The 15,765-nt window shown below is 45.7% G+C and overlaps 1 protein-coding gene across 1 annotated transcript; it reads right to left on the reverse strand.

Annotated features, from left to right (window-relative positions):
* Positions 1-158: 158 nt before the first annotated feature.
* LOC311021128 (transmembrane protein 229B-like) lies at positions 159-2,248 on the reverse strand. Its single transcript, XM_084021490.1, has 2 exons — positions 2,147-2,248; positions 159-814 (listed from the first exon to the last, which is right to left on the reverse strand). The coding sequence occupies exons 1-2, from the start codon at positions 2,196-2,198 to the stop codon at positions 339-341; spliced, it is 528 nt and encodes a 175-aa protein (XP_083877616.1). The 5' UTR covers positions 2,199-2,248; the 3' UTR covers positions 159-338.
* Positions 2,249-15,765: the final 13,517 nt, after the last annotated feature.

Here is a 15,765-nt window from a genome sequence, read left to right on the forward strand (position 1 = left end):
CTGATTCCACCCATTTAATCCATAAAGTTTACTGTCTGTTTGTGTCGTGATGCTCACATTATATATAGTTTTTCATAGATTTGTCTAAATCACTCTGCTCTCTCTGCTCTCAGAGCAATGCATGATGGGATAGGGCCCCAATTTGGGGGCTACATGACTTTATATCTATCAAATAAATAAAATCATGATCACATGACCGTTCATCACTAAGGATGTGAGACAGGTCATATAGCATAACAGGTTAAGAGGAGAATATTAGAAATCATATTTTGGGTTAGAAAACTACAATGGCCCAGAATGCTTTGCAGCTGCTTTTGGAAGTTTTCTGAAGTCCCGGATCAGCTGTTCAGTCCGATCCTCAGTGTGATCCTGATCACATGCTGCTCGGCGATGAAGGCCGCCACGGTCCAGGGCAGCGCGTACTCCAGGGTCACCAGGCCCCCCAGGTTGAACCTGTAGCCGGAGTAGTCCCAAGGACACGCCCCCAGACAGCTAAGGCCCGCCCCCCAGCCGAACTCCCACAGGTAGATGAAGGCGGTGTAGACCGCCAGACGCGCCAGCAGTGGGAGGCGGCGGGCCTTCAGCCGGGCCCTCAGGGTCTCCATGAGGTAGATGGCGGTGGCGTACATGGGCAGCGCCCACAGGCTGCTGTGGCCCGCCAGCCGCCGGTCCCGGGTGCTGCACCAGTCCAGGACGGCGGTGAAGGCCACCTCGCAGAGGCAGCCGTGCAGGGCGTACACGTAGAGGCGGGCGAGGGCCGGCAGAGGGCGACCCCCCTGGGGAGCCGCCGGGGCGTCATCTGGACCTGCAGACCCTGTCACAGAGGAACTCTTAGTACCCAGATGTGGCAAAAACACAAATGAGAAAACGATTATTTATGTTTTACATATCATAAACGTAGACCGCGAAGGGACACAGCTTCAAAAATCCACGACCCGTCAGTTTGATTCTGCAGGTTTTGTCTGTATTTGACCTCTTTACAGAGCCGGGCTAGCAATTTCCCTCTGTTTTCAGTCTTTATGCTAAGCTAAGCTAAACTAAGCTATGCAAAAACTCTTTAGATTAGAGATTTTGACTTTGAACGCATCGCTGAACTGAAGAAGTTCCGCCCCCTTCGTTCAGACCTCTGTTTTGATTGGACGGGGTTTTTCCAGTCCTGCCACGACCACAGATTACTTTTTTATATATTTTTTTATGTCGGAGCATTTAATGTCTTCACAGCTGTCGGTATGTTACGAGGATTTCAAGTAATATAACAGAAAGTGTTTCTGAATAGAATCACCGACTCAACCTTTAAATGTCCTGTAAGTTAAAACACTAACTAACGCTAAAGCACAGCCTGCTGTTAGTTTGTGTCGTCAGAGGAACATTTCAAGTTGTGTTTAAACGTACACTCGACCTTCCACCAGGTGTAAACAGGAAAGTCCCTGAGGGTTCAGGGTTTGGACCTGAGGGGGGTCACTGGGACCTGATCAGGCTCATCTGGCTTTCAGAGCTACCGAAGCGGCTCCACGTGCTCGTCTACCGTTCGTTGAGTTGACCTTCGTTTAGTGACTCCTCATCCAACAACAACGTAACAAGCTCTAATGTGATTAACGAGCTCTAATGTGATTAACGAGCTAACGGCTCGGCTCAGAGACTTGAAGACTTGGAGAATCTACACTCTGAACCACGACAAAGTGCCACACAAGTTGATGTTCATTATCGGCATACTTCCATAAAAAAGCTGCTGGTTCACCAACGTGGTGAGGAAGTGAAAAACACAACCTGATTTACAAAAATACAGGAAGTATCACGTAATAAAACACAACACTCACACTGAGACGTCATCATTTATGATGACATTATTTAATGTGTTTCACCAAAAAGGATCTTCACTAAAATGTTTTAAATGAAAACATCTGTTTCTTAACCAAGTGTAAAAGTGATTCCAGGAAGTTTTACTGCCATTTTATGAGTTTAAAGCACATTTCGACGATTATCGGGCTAAAAATCGTGAATCTCAATTATTTTTTGTAATAATCGTGACTAGACATTTCCACGTCGCCTCACCGCCCAAACGTCGCCCAGAGATCAGACTGACGATAACTTCCACGTTATGTCATATTTACTCAACATCATGAAGAATAAAAAGCGGGACCCTCACCTCGGGCGGCGCTGCTTGGCGTTCTCCCGGCGTTCGGCTTCCTCGCCTCCATCCCTCAGCAGCACCAGGATCCCTGCACCTTTCTAATCCCTCCGCTTCCCTGTGTGTGTGTGTGTGTGTGTGTGTGTGTGTGTTGAGGTTAAACTGGGAGGTTATCAGTGAGCTCCAGTAGTGTGTGTGTGTGTGTGTGTGTGTGTGTGTGTGTGGATCTTGGGCTAAACATTAAGCGGCTGCATGTCATCACAGTGTTGTCACAGGTTGAGGTCATGAACCAGAGTGAAGACCCAGGAAGTGAACGTGGAGCGACATCGATCTGGAGACGCGGGAACGGTTTCTTCTGAGTGTGTGTGTGTGTGTGTGTTGAGGTTAAACTGGGAGGTTATCAGTGAGCTCCAGTAGTGTGTGTGTGTGTGTGTGTGTGTGTGTGTGTGTGTGTGTGAGAGAGACAGATAACTGAGAAGCTTTTGTTGGACTAAACATGTCCGACACAACTTTTATGACCATGAAGTGAATGTTTATCAGATGAACGTACGACGACAGCAAAGAGACAAAGAAACAAGGCAATCTGATTTGTGGAGCAACTTTCAGCAACGGGGCAATTCAAAGGGCTGACTTGGCCCCTGACTCAGGCCCCTGACTCGGGCCTGACTCGGGCCCCTGACTTGGGCCCCTGACTCTGACCCCTGACTCAGGCCCCTGACTCAGGCCCCTGACTCGAGGCCCCTGACTCAGGCCCCTGACTCGGGCCCCTGACTCGAGGCCCCTGACTCAGGCCCCTGACTCGAGGCCCCTGACTCTGACCCCTGACTCTGACCCCTGACTCAGGCCCCTGACTCGAGGCCCCTGAATCAGGCCCCTGACTCGGGGCCCCTGACTCGAGGCCCCTGACTCGGGTTTGTTCTGTGTGAACTCTAACAGAAAGAGTTCGATGGCCGTCTGAGCTGCAGATCAGAGTCCAGCAGACACAAACACCTTCAGAGAGGTGGGACGGCACCGCTGCACGGGGGTCAAAGGTCACATGGCGGTGAGCTGGGTGTGTGTGTGTGTGTGTGGTGCATTGTTGCGTGCTGATATATTTGCTTATAGGGAAATGATCTTCCTGTTCCTGTTTCGAAGTCACATCATCAACGTTGAGTCAAACTGAAACTAACTGACAAAAAAAAAATACTGATTCTACGTCTTCACTCAAGTACACGTGTAAAAGTACTGACATGTACTCAAAGTAGAAGTATCCCTATGAAGGACATTTCTATACTGAATCTCTCGTCATATTAATAATAATAATAATAATAATATATATTCCCCTCAAACACATTCTAACTAAAGTAACAAGCCTGTTATGTAAAACTTTATTCAAACCGGTAATTACAGCAGAATATGTAAAACTTTATTTAAACCGGTAATTACAGCAGAATATGTAAAACTTTATTTAAACCGGTAATTACAGCAGAATATGTAAAACTTTATTTAAACCGGTAATTACAGCGGAATATGTAAAACTTTATTTAAACCGGTAATTACAGCAGAATATGTAAAACTTTATTTAAACCGGTAATTACAGCAGAATATGTAAAACTTTATTTAAACCGGTAATTACAGCGGAATATGTTAAAACTTTATTTAAACCGGTAATTACAGCAGAATATGTAAAACTTTATTTAAACCGGTAATTACAGCAGAATATGTAAAACTTTATTTAAACCGGTAATTACAGCGGAATATGTTAAAACTTTATTTAAACCGGTAATTACAGCAGAATATGTAAAACTTTATTTAAACCGGTAATTACAGCGGAATATGTTAAAACTTTATTTAAACCGGTAATTACAGCGGAATATGTAAAACTTTATTTAAACCGGTAATTACAGCAGAATATGTAAAACTTTATTTAAACCGGTAATTACAGCAGAATATGTAAAACTTTATTTAAACCGGTAATTACAGCGGAATATGTTATATTTAAACCGGTAATTACAGCAGAATATGTAAAACTTTATTTAAACCGGTAATTACAGCAGAATATGTAAAACTTTATTTAAACCGGTAATTACAGCGGAATATGTTAAAACTTGATTCAAACCGGTAATTACAGCAGAATATGTAAAACCTTTTAAAGCCCTTATGCATCTTCGAGATCCATTTTATTTTACTTTGAAAATATCGAGTTACTGTGCGTTTCCGTGACTCGCCGTGACTCCGGCCGGGCATGACGTCATTGACCCATCCTTTCACATTGGATGGGAGAGAAACGTATTAATCCGCCATGAACTGATATGTACTATTATATTTAATATGATGACGTCGCTCGTGTTGTTATATTATTATAAAGCTTTGTTCTCTCTGATCCGCCGACATGCTTTCGTGTTACAATCCATCCTTTCACTACACGTCACTCTGAGACTCAGCCGTCTGTTTGTTGTTCACGTGAAATAAAATGTTCCTCTTCCGGTCCGACGGCATTCTGAAGCGACAGAGCAACGAGCGACGTCACTGTTGCGTTATAAACCCATCTGCGGGCGCAGATACAGTGAGCTCCAGTGGCGCAATCGGGTTAGCGCGCGAGGGTACTTATACGACAGTACACTGTAGAGCAATGCCGAGGGTTGTGAGTTCGAGCCTCACCTGGAGCAGCGTTTTGGTTTTAGCGGAGAATCAGCTTCGGATGGAAACCAGTGTCACTCCGGTTTACGAACCCGGAACCACAACAAGTACGAGTACAATAAGTACAAATACAACACACAGATACTAATACAATACAGAGACTAATACAACACAGTATACATACACTTTTCTAAATAAATCATGAGTCAAGAAGTAGAAATAAAGAAAGCCATATCAAACATACTGGACTGCAATCGAATACATCATTTCTACAATTTTATTGTTATTATTAATAATGATAATAATCATACATATTATTATTATAGTTGTATTATTAATGCGTTTCACATTTTTTGGATCTAATTAGTGTTCTTTAACAAATGTATGTGTATAAATACATATACAAAATGCCATTTTTATTAATATTAGTAGTAACAGGGCATATAAGATATGACTCATATTATTCTGAACAGTATAAACTCTGAAGAGGTATTTGGGCTCTCCTGAACATAGGGGGGCAGTATCTCTCCATCTTTGCAAACGACACGTCTGTCGAGTTTATTATACTGACTTCATATTTACAGCATAATAATTATAATTATTATTATTATAATTCTTTACAAAAAGGTTAACACGAATATACATTTCTGTTATCAAATTCCACACTTTACATGATTACATGTGATGATGTGATTGCAAATCAATAAAAAAGAAAAAGGAAACTCCATTAAGTGATACTTTTAAAAATACACCCATATGGGGTAAATGTACATGGTTTTTATATCTAAAAGTGATTTGATTTGTGATCCGTGGGAGAGAAAGTGAAGTCCCAATGTTCATTAAGTGAGACACTTCTCTGCTCGGCCGCTGGGGGATCGCTGTTGTCTACTGTTTGGAGTCGCTGTTGCTGCGTAGTGTGGTCGTGATGTGTGTGTGTGTGTGTAGTGTTGTGTGTGTGTGTGTGTGTGTGTGTGTGTGTGTTGTGTTGTGTGTGTGTTGTGTGTTTTTCATCCTCCCTCTGACGCAGACATGACTGCTTGAATCTGACAGGCTGAGTCTGTGTTTGAATGAAAACAGCTTGGCTCTTCCCACCGCTGCTCCCTCTCTCTCTCTCTCTCTCTCTCTCTACTCTCTCTCTCTCTCTCTCTCTCTCTCTCTCTCTCTCTCTCTCTCTCTCTCTCTCTCTCTCTCTCTCTCGCTCTCTCTCTCTCTCTCTCTCTCTCTCTCTCGCTCTCTCTCTCTCTCTCTCTCTCTCTCTCTGTGTGTGTGTGTTTCTCATCTTTCACATTACACAAGCCACTCAGATTCAGATTCTAGGGGGAACTGCTGCAAGAACCCTGCACTAGAACCCTGCACTAGAACACTACACTAGAACCCTGCACTAGAACCCTGCACTAGAACCCCAGCACTAGAACACTACACTAGAACCCTGCACTAGAACCCTGCACTAGAACCCTACACTAGAAACACTACACTAGAACCCTGCACTAGAACCCTGCACTAGAACACTACACTAGAACCCTACACTAAGAACCCTGCACTAGAACCCTACACTAGAACACTACACTAGAACCCTACACTAGAACCCTGCACTAGAACCCTACACTAGAACACTACACTAGAACCCTACACTAGAACCCTGCACTAGAACCCTGCACTAGAACCCTACACTAGAACACTACACTAGAACACTACACTAGAACCCTACACTAGAACCTGCACTAGAACCCTACACTAGAACCCTGCACTAGAACCCTGCACTAGAACACTACACTAGAACCCTACACTAGAACCCTGCACTAGAACCCTACACTAGAACACTACACTAGAACCCTACACTAGAACCCTACACTAGAACCCTGCACTAGAACCCTGCACTAGAACCCTACACTAGCACACTACACTAGAACACTACACTAGAACCCTACACTAGAACCCTGCACTAGAACCCCTGCACTAGAACCCTGCACTAGAACACTACACTAGAACACTACACTAGAACCCTACACTAGAACCCTGCACTAGAACCCTGCACTAGAACCCTACACTAGAACCCTACACTAGAACCCTGCACTAGAACCCTACACTAGAACACTACACTAGAACCCTACACTAGAACCCTACACTAGAACACTACACTAGAACCCTACACTAGAACCTGCTCATGCACAGATTTATTTTATGTGTTTATGAAAATGTGTTTTTTGGGGGTTTGAGTAATTTTTTCCCTGCATATAAAAGTTAAACAAGCCATTTTTCATGCAGCCACACTGCCCATAAACATGCATTATGTATAGAGATGGACAGATATGAACCTCAAATCAACACACACACACACACACACACACACACACACACACACACACACACACACACACACACACACACACGTCTGCTGCTCGGAGACTTCCCTCCATAATGATCACATGAGACCAGCTGTGAAGAGCATGAGATCACTGTGTTGCAAGAGAGAGTCTGCGTTTGCAAACAATACTAATAATACTAATAATACTAATCATAATACTAATAATAATACACCATTACCCAGCGGAGTATATGTAGTTTGTAGAGCGAGAAGCTCAGGACACTGTTGAGTCTCACGTTGTAACAAAACACTTATTACTAAGTTACTTATTAAGTGTTAGCACGGAGTTGACTGTCTCACATAGCATGTATGCTAAGTGTTAGCACGGAGTTGACTGTCTCACATAGCATGTATGCTAAGTGTTAGCGTTTGCTTCTGGTACAGTTTCCTTCATGTCGCGAGATGTTCTCCAAATGACGTTTGTCTCAGATGCACACAATGTCTCGGTGACATCATTTCCTGGTGTGAATATGACCTCACAGAGTTGTTTCCATGGGAACAACCTGCAGAGTTCTCAGCTGGACGGTTGTTGAACCAGAAGGCCGGTGAGGCGGCAGGCTTTTGTTTCACTCAGACACCTGGTCCAACTAATTAACCAACCTGGTCTTCAATCAAGACTTGATGAGTTGGATCAGGTGAGGTAGTGCTAACAACAGAAACCTGGGCCCACACTGGCCCCTCCTGGATCAGACGGGACCCCCCTGGTGGTTTAAGTTATGTAGCAGGATTCATATCAACCAACACATTATGTGGGTATGTGGATCATCAGCTGGGAAGAGTTGTGGTTGGTTAGAATGTGCTGACCCCTGTCCTTATGAGGAGGGATTGTGTGTGTGTGTGTGTGTGTGTGATGAAGAAGAAGAGACCAGAGAATAAACAGAACCTGAAGGCACCGTGAGTCTGAGTCCGTGAGTGGAGTCTGTCGTGGCAAAGACTCGTTATCTCATATCTCTGCCCTGATCTGGCCTGCAGCGTTAATCAACACACACACACACACACACACACACACACACACACACACACACACACACACACACACACACACACACACACACACACTCCCAGCAATGCTGTTATGTGATGAAATAAATCACCGTGGTCATAATGAAGCCTGGATCTACCCGTTAAGCTGATCAGGGTTCTGGGAGGTTACACTGCCGACATCACAACGGCCGCTGACCCACAGCTCCGGTCTTTAGATGCAAGCCCCGCCCCCGACCCGTGACTAACCACGCAGCGATGTGTCACAGCTATAATTCACATCTGCCTCTAGTTTAGTTCTCTGACGGCTCCCAGGCCCAGCTGTTATGTATTGCGGCCCGTAGGCTCTGCTCATTAAGTGTGATGGTATAATTATTATCATTATTGTTTTTACCCCCCCCCCCCCCCTTCCACTCGCTCAAAAGCCCCGGAGCGTCTCTGCCGACCGCGCCTGTCAAAGCTGAAAAGGAAGTGACGTCATTTGGCCTGGACCCACACAAGCAAACGTTCAGGTCAAAAGGTGTGTCTCTGACGTCGGCGTGGAAGATTTAAAGAGAGGGCTTTAAGGATGAGCTGATTTATTACAACGTCTGGTTAACGTCCACCCACGTCACGCTTCTACCTCGACTTCGACACGATTCACCTCTCGCTGTGTGTTTGTAGCGTAAAGGTTTGAGAAAGTAAGAGAACGGACCTCCGCCAAGGCCTCGCTATGTTCACAAAGAGGGAAATCATTTGTGCGTTGACCCGTCAGTCCGTCCAACATTTAATGGTTCTTTGTTGGCCTCCTCCCCAGAGTTTCGTGGAAGTCGTGTCACTTTAGTTTTTCCCGAAATTGAAACCTCCGTTGAGGGAAATAATGAAATGAATCATTCGTCGTCGTCGGACTGTGAGAAGAGGAAGTTCAGGTTGAACAACATTATCCAGGATTTTTAAAAACATCGTGGCTTGTTGATACCATCGGACCCTGTTTGGTTTAAATTGATTCTCTGTGTGAGGTAAACGGGACAGCGTTGCTATGACAACAAAGTATTCCATGCTGAGTTAACTTCTACTGCCAAAGTCCCACGAAGCAAGGCTTTTCACTGAAGTACCCAGGTTTGTGTGTGCTGAGCATGACGCCGTCATGGTGGACTTCTACAATCAGAGAGAGAATGATGGTTTAAGGCACTTCAGCCATGGCTTCACTTTTCAGAACCAGGAAGGAAGGAGGTCAGAGGTCAGGTGGTGAGGTCATCAGACAGAAAGATGTTTAAAGAAGTTTAAGGTACTTCAGATTCACAGGTGGCAGCTAGAGACACTGTGCTGAGCCCAAAGAGCCAGATGCAATGAGAAGTGTATGTGTGTGTGTGTGTGAGGCCATGTGTGTGTGTGTGTGTGTGTGTGTGTGAGGCCATGTGTGTGTGTGTGTGTGTGTGTGTGTGAGGCCAGTTGGCCGGCGTCCCTGCTGCACCTCCTTAACCTCATTAAAGGTCCTCCAACAAGCCCGGCTCCAATCACACATACGGTCCACTCAGCCTTCCTGGAAGTTACAGTGGATTCAAAAAGGCTTGCAGCCGTTAACTCTTCATTTAGGGACTGAGATGAGACGTGCCTTTGCAACCAGAGGAGTCGCCCCCTGGTGGCCAGGAGAAAGAATGCAAGTTTAAGGCGCTGCAGCCTTGGCTTCACTTCTCAGAACCGGAGGTCGACGCCGGTTCAGATTCACCCCACATGGAAATACACATACTTTTTAAATGCTGTTTGTAGTTTTCCAAGGATGTAACCCCCACTCTGTTTTTGAGCAAGTTGTTGTATTATTTGTGCCGTCTAAAATTCGACCAGATCCTTAAACGCTGTGTCATTTTAAAAACAGTATATATTGTTTACTAAGAGAATGGCTCTTGTTTGAAGTGTACTAATCTAAATATGCTAACCCTATACAGAATATACAGGGGCCTCGCTTTCCCCATCACTCCAGTGTCTTATATCCGGTCAAAAGAACTCCAGAACTGGGAGTTAAGTCTTCCCAGGCTTCCCGGGACTCTGGTCCAGGACTCTGGTCCAGGACTCTGGCCCTGTGGGGCCCCTCGCTAAACCACCACATCCTCTGCAAACACGCCTGTCCATCCAGATAGATGTCATCAATAATGGAGGGGGGGGGGGGTCTGTGTGTATGTGTGTATGTGTGTCTATGTGTGTGTGTGTGATGGAGGGCCAGGAGCCTTAAAAGGGCCCTTCCTGATGGTCTGAGCCAAGCAGCATTCTTGGACGGACCTGAACTCATCACAGCAAGGGAGAGAGAGAGAGAGAGAGAGAGAGAGAGAGAGAGAGAGAGAGAGAGAGAGCTTTCATGTCGAGCTTTCTTATCATTGAACGGTTTGAGAGTTTAACGTGTCTAAATTCTTTAAAACATCTGCTTCTGCTACAACAAACACACAAACACACACTTCCCTCCGGTCGCCAGTACTTGTGTATTCGCAGCTTTGTTGCTATGACAACCATTCTTGGCATGAGCCAGATGCGTTTCATCATCCCTCCGAACAGTAAAAGGAAGTTTTTAATGAATGAAATCATCATGTTTATATATATTTCTTGTGGCTTCATATGTTAAAAATCACTGCATAACTTATTCTCATTTTGAACCAGGATTACATGACGGGTTAGGGTTCCTAACTCCAACTCCCTCCTTAGTTACTGTTGCTAGGTGGGACAAGCCGGGACGGGATGCTGGGTGGCGTTGGAAGTTGCTCAGCAGCACAGGAAGCTGGAAGAGTTGGACTTCCGGGCGTAACATTCCGATAAAATGACCTCACATGGCATTAGCATTTCCTTTAACTCCGCCTCCCAGCCCTCAGACGCTGTGTAAGATCTGAGGAACACCAATGGAAATGTGAATCTCACGTGGAATAAAGCGGATTTGTTGTAGTTGTACTTTTCAATACTTATACTATAAAATACGACGGGGTATCAGGGCCACTGTAGGAAAGAAAAAAAAAACGAGCCAAGAGAGGCAATATTCCAAGAAAAAAATAGCAAATTTGCGAGTTTATAACAATGCTAACAACCGGCATCTATGCTAGCTCACGTCCCATGTACATGTATGTAATGACGACGCCTTGTTCAGGTCCTTAGGGTGATGATGTTGATGCTTATTGTTGGTTTCATGTTGTCATCTTTTACGTGTTGTCATAGCAACGATGTTAGTGGAACCAAACACGCCGTCGTGACAAAATGCGACTTTATTGACGTTATCTTTGAATTTAACACGCAAACAATTCATCTCACTATTCAGACAGACTGTGTGGAAAAGTTGGACTTGAAGAGTTCTGAGCTCGCTCTGCTCTGATTGGAGCACAGAGGGGAAAAGGGGGCGGGACTAAGGAAGGGTCAGTCGTGCACAGGAATGTTGCCGAGATGGAATATTTCAATGTTTTACGGAGGGGGGGGGGGGGTCCTTTGGCTCAACTGAACGCCCGTGTTCCTCCACCCTCCTCCGCCTTATGTGTTCTGCCTCCATCAGCATCTCATGTCAGGAAGACGGGGTAAGTGTGTGTGTGTGTGTGTGTTCGCCTACATTAGCCCCGGGTGTTGTGTGGATCTGTCGGCGCCCGGCCTATCGCTCCCCGTTGGCACATGAAGGGCGGTGTGGTGGCGGTGTGGTGGCGGGGGAGCTGCTGACATGACCGCCGCTTCAAAGAGATGCAGCAGTGAGATGCAGGCGGAGAGCGAACAGAGCCGCCTTTATACTCACCTCGGAGGAGCCTGGGAAAACTCTGCTGCCCCCCCACCCCCAAACCCAAAACCCCCTTGTGGTTACAGGCAGTGGGGCAAGTGGACTTACAGGTGCTGGATAGTGGCGCCCTGTGATCTGAGAAAACTCAACAATATCCCACGTAAGTAGAGAAAGTGATCTGACCTCTGACCTCCTTCCATGCCAATATCTTTGGCGCTAGTTTACCTCCGGTCCTGAAAATTGAAGCCAACTGTTGAAGTGCCTTAAACTGTCATCCTCCCTGCTGGCCACCAGGGGGACTTTAACAGTTGACTTTGAATCATGAAGCTAACTTTGTTAGCAGCTTCATACCAGAATCCACATGGATCCAGATCCAGTACGGGTGCTGCTCTGCCACTTTGTGTTCATCAGATCCACCCGTCGCTCCTCCACACTCCAATTATGGTCACTTCCTTCTTCTGGTTGGAGGAATACCAAAATACTGAACTGAAGCTATTTTACTGGTTTGGAATGGAAACAGAACCAGCAGTCTGGTTTCTCCAGGTCCAGGTCCTCGTAGAAAAAGTGCTTTGTGTTTGTTGTGTCTGAAGTAATAAATGCTTGTAAAGTCTTACTGTGTGTTTATTGTGGAGAACGTTGCCGGTTCTCCCGCCCCCCCTCCTATGACACCTTCCTGGGCCGGAGTGGGCTGACGTGAGCGCTGGCAGGGCCGGGCAGGTGTCACTCAGCAGGCTGTCACCGGGTTATTAATACTGTTTTATGTTTCAGACGCCCATGAATGTGACTATTGAGGGGGGGGGGGGGGTGTTGGGCTGGCGAAGGAAAGGCTGGTGTGTGTTTGCTGCTACGGCAGTGTCTGATTTCAGCGATGTCGGTTGTGTGTGTGTGTGTGTGTGTGTGTGAAGGAAGGGGAGTCTGACATCACTCCTTCCAGGGGGGGGGGGGGGGGGGTTGTTGTTGCCATTCTGGGCTTCGAGGTGCTGCAGCAAACACTCTATTGAACTTCACATCACAGGAGCTCTGTCATTTCCTACTGTAGACACACACACACACACACACACACACACACACACACATAAATACAGTGACGGGACACAAACACATGTTCAGATACCGTCACGCCGACTGGCACACACACACACACACACACACACACACACACACACACATTCTCACACATACGTCAGCATGAAAAAAACACACTCAACATCAGCTGTAAACCTGCCGTTATTAATAAGACAACGCTGTGTGTGTGTGTGTGTGTGTGCATAGGTAAAACAGTGTTTCCCCGTCCACACACACACACACACACACACACACACACACACACACACACACACACACACACACACACACACACACACACACATTAAACATACAAACATGCCGTTGATGAACTTCATAACCCTTATTTTTTTATATGAAAAAGAAAAGTCGATTTAAAAGGTGACAAAGAAGCTCCGGAGTCCTTCTGGTTCCTCGTCCTGCAGATCGTGGTAGAACCTGATCCTGACTGCACCCACACCGTGCTCTCGCTTGTATATTTATATATATATATATATATATATATATATATATATATATATATAAAAAGATTCTCCTTCTCACCCCTGGTGGGGTGGTATCTGTGTCATCCTCAAGCTCGGGTCCTCTACCAGAGGCCTGGGAGTTTGAGGGTTCTGCGCAGTATCTTAGCTGTTCCTAGGACTGCACTCTTCTGGACTGAGGCTTCAGATGTTCTTCCTGGAATCTGTTGGAGCCACCAAACTCCCAGTTTGGGGGTTACTGCCCCGAGTGCCCCCACTACCACGGGGACCACGCTAGCCTTGACCTTCCACATCTGTTCCAGCTGCTATATATATATATATATATATATATATATATATATATATATATATAAAATTGTATAAAGGTCCACTATCGTCCCTACATAGAAGACTTGTGATGCCTTTCCTTCTCTTTGTAGGAGTTTTTTCTTCGTACTCATTTTGGTTCTCCTCCTACCAAACTTATAAATTGTTGGCCTTTAAAAATCAGGTTAAGACCTATTTGAAGTTATATGTAAATGAAATGTGATAATGTAATGAAGGGACATGATAAGCAAAGTTCCTCCTGTCCCTCCTCCAGGTTGATTGTACTTTGTATTGGAGGAAAATAAAGATCAAATCAAACTGCAGTGAGATTCGGAGGATGTTTCTGATCACGTCTGACTGTTAGAATGAAAACATTTCCTCTCGCTTTCCATTTCAGTTTGGAATGAAAACAAGGTCTTCACCCCCCATCCTTCCTTCTGTCTGCCTGCCTGTCTGTCTGCCTGTCTGTCTGTCTGTCTGTCTGTCTGCCTGTCTGTCGGTCTATACTCAGTGCCCTGGGTGGAGATTATGTCTGGTATTAATGGGACGTCCCACCACTGCATGCCCCCCCACAGCCTCACATTCCACCATCCCAAACATACACACTCAGTCCGCGGCCTCGTGTGACCCCTCTCCACCCGACTTCAACATACACATGTGCACACACACTCACACACACACACACACTCACACACACACTCACACACACACACACACACACACACACACACACACACACACACACACACACTCACACACACACACACACACACACACACACACACACACACACACACACACACTCACACCCCTCCCCTCCTGGGCCTTTGGACATCAGAGCAGGCCTCCCCAAACCCCCTTTAGCGAGCATCCAGACCTGTTAAAGCAACAGACGTCCAGGTCTATTGTCCCCGGCCTGATCTGGAGTGTGTGTGTTGGTTTGGCCCGACGGTAGGTTAGCATAAGGTTTGGACAGCGCTGGATCCCCTCTAATCCCAGAAAAGCAAACGTAAAGCTGAGTCCAGGGGCCTCCGGGCGCTTTCAGCGATCCACCCTCCTTCACCTGCACAACACACACACGCACACACACGCACACACACACACACACACACACACACACACACACACACACACACACACACACACACAAGATGTGAGTGAGCAATGATGTCGTCCAATCACAGCAGACAGAGGCAAAGAGAGAAATCAATCTACATTTTGTCCTCAGGATCGTACATTTCATCCAATAAAAGCAAGTTTGCTAAGCTTGAGTAAGAATGCTTATCAGTTAGTGAACTTGTTATCAAAGTCATGAGGACAATAACAATAAGACAATAAAATGTATATCGTCGACTTGACTTTTCTAACTGCTGCCAATCGTTTCTGTTCAGTCGGGATGATCAATAAAAGTGGGCGTGGCTTCACAATGTTAACTTCTGTCACCACAATGAACATCATGCTGGATTGAAGAAGACCTGAAACTAGAGATTGAGACCATAAACTCATGTTTACAATGTTTACTGAGATAATACATCAAGAGAGAAGTAGGACCATTTTCTCATAGACTTCTATACAACCAGAGAGGAGTCGCCCCCTGGTGGCCAGCAGAGAGAAGTAGGACCATTTTCTCATAGACTTCTATACAACCAGAGAGGAGTCGCCCCCTGGTGGCCAGCAGAGAGAAGTAGGACCATTTTCTTATAGACTTCTATACAACCAGAGAGGAGTCGCCCCCTGGTGGCCAGCAGAGAGAATGACAGTTTAGGCACAACAGCATCGGCTTCACTTCTCAGAACGGAGGTTGTTGCCTGGTTGCTGTAAGAAAGTCTAACGTTAACCATGTGACGTTGGTGATGTCACCATGACGACCATGTGTGTGTTTCTGCAGGTTCGAGGTGAGGCTGAAACACCGTATAATGCCACATTTATACGATGCCAATGGATAATAAAACCTCCCATTAACATGCATCCTAACCACAACCTTACCTTTCCCCCGGACGACACCTCATATAACCTAAACATGGACCTCTATTTTTAACCATAAAAGCCAGATTAAATTATCATATTACTCCAACGTTTAAAAAAACGTGGCTCAGAGGAGAAA

This window comes from Eutrigla gurnardus, assembly GCF_963514095.1.
Source record: "Eutrigla gurnardus genome assembly, chromosome: 11".
Lineage (NCBI taxonomy): Eukaryota > Metazoa > Chordata > Actinopteri > Perciformes > Triglidae > Eutrigla > Eutrigla gurnardus.

Excerpts from the sequence above, each read along its gene's own strand:
- LOC311021128 (XM_084021490.1), bottom strand. The coding sequence starts at position 2,198 with ATGGAGGCGAGGAAGCCGAACGCCGGGAGAACGCCAAGCAGCGCCGCC. Across the intron at positions 815-2,146 it reads GCCAAGCAGCGCCGCCCGAG|GGTCTGCAGGTCCAGATGAC; the intron begins GTGAGGGTCCCG and ends CCTCTGTGACAG.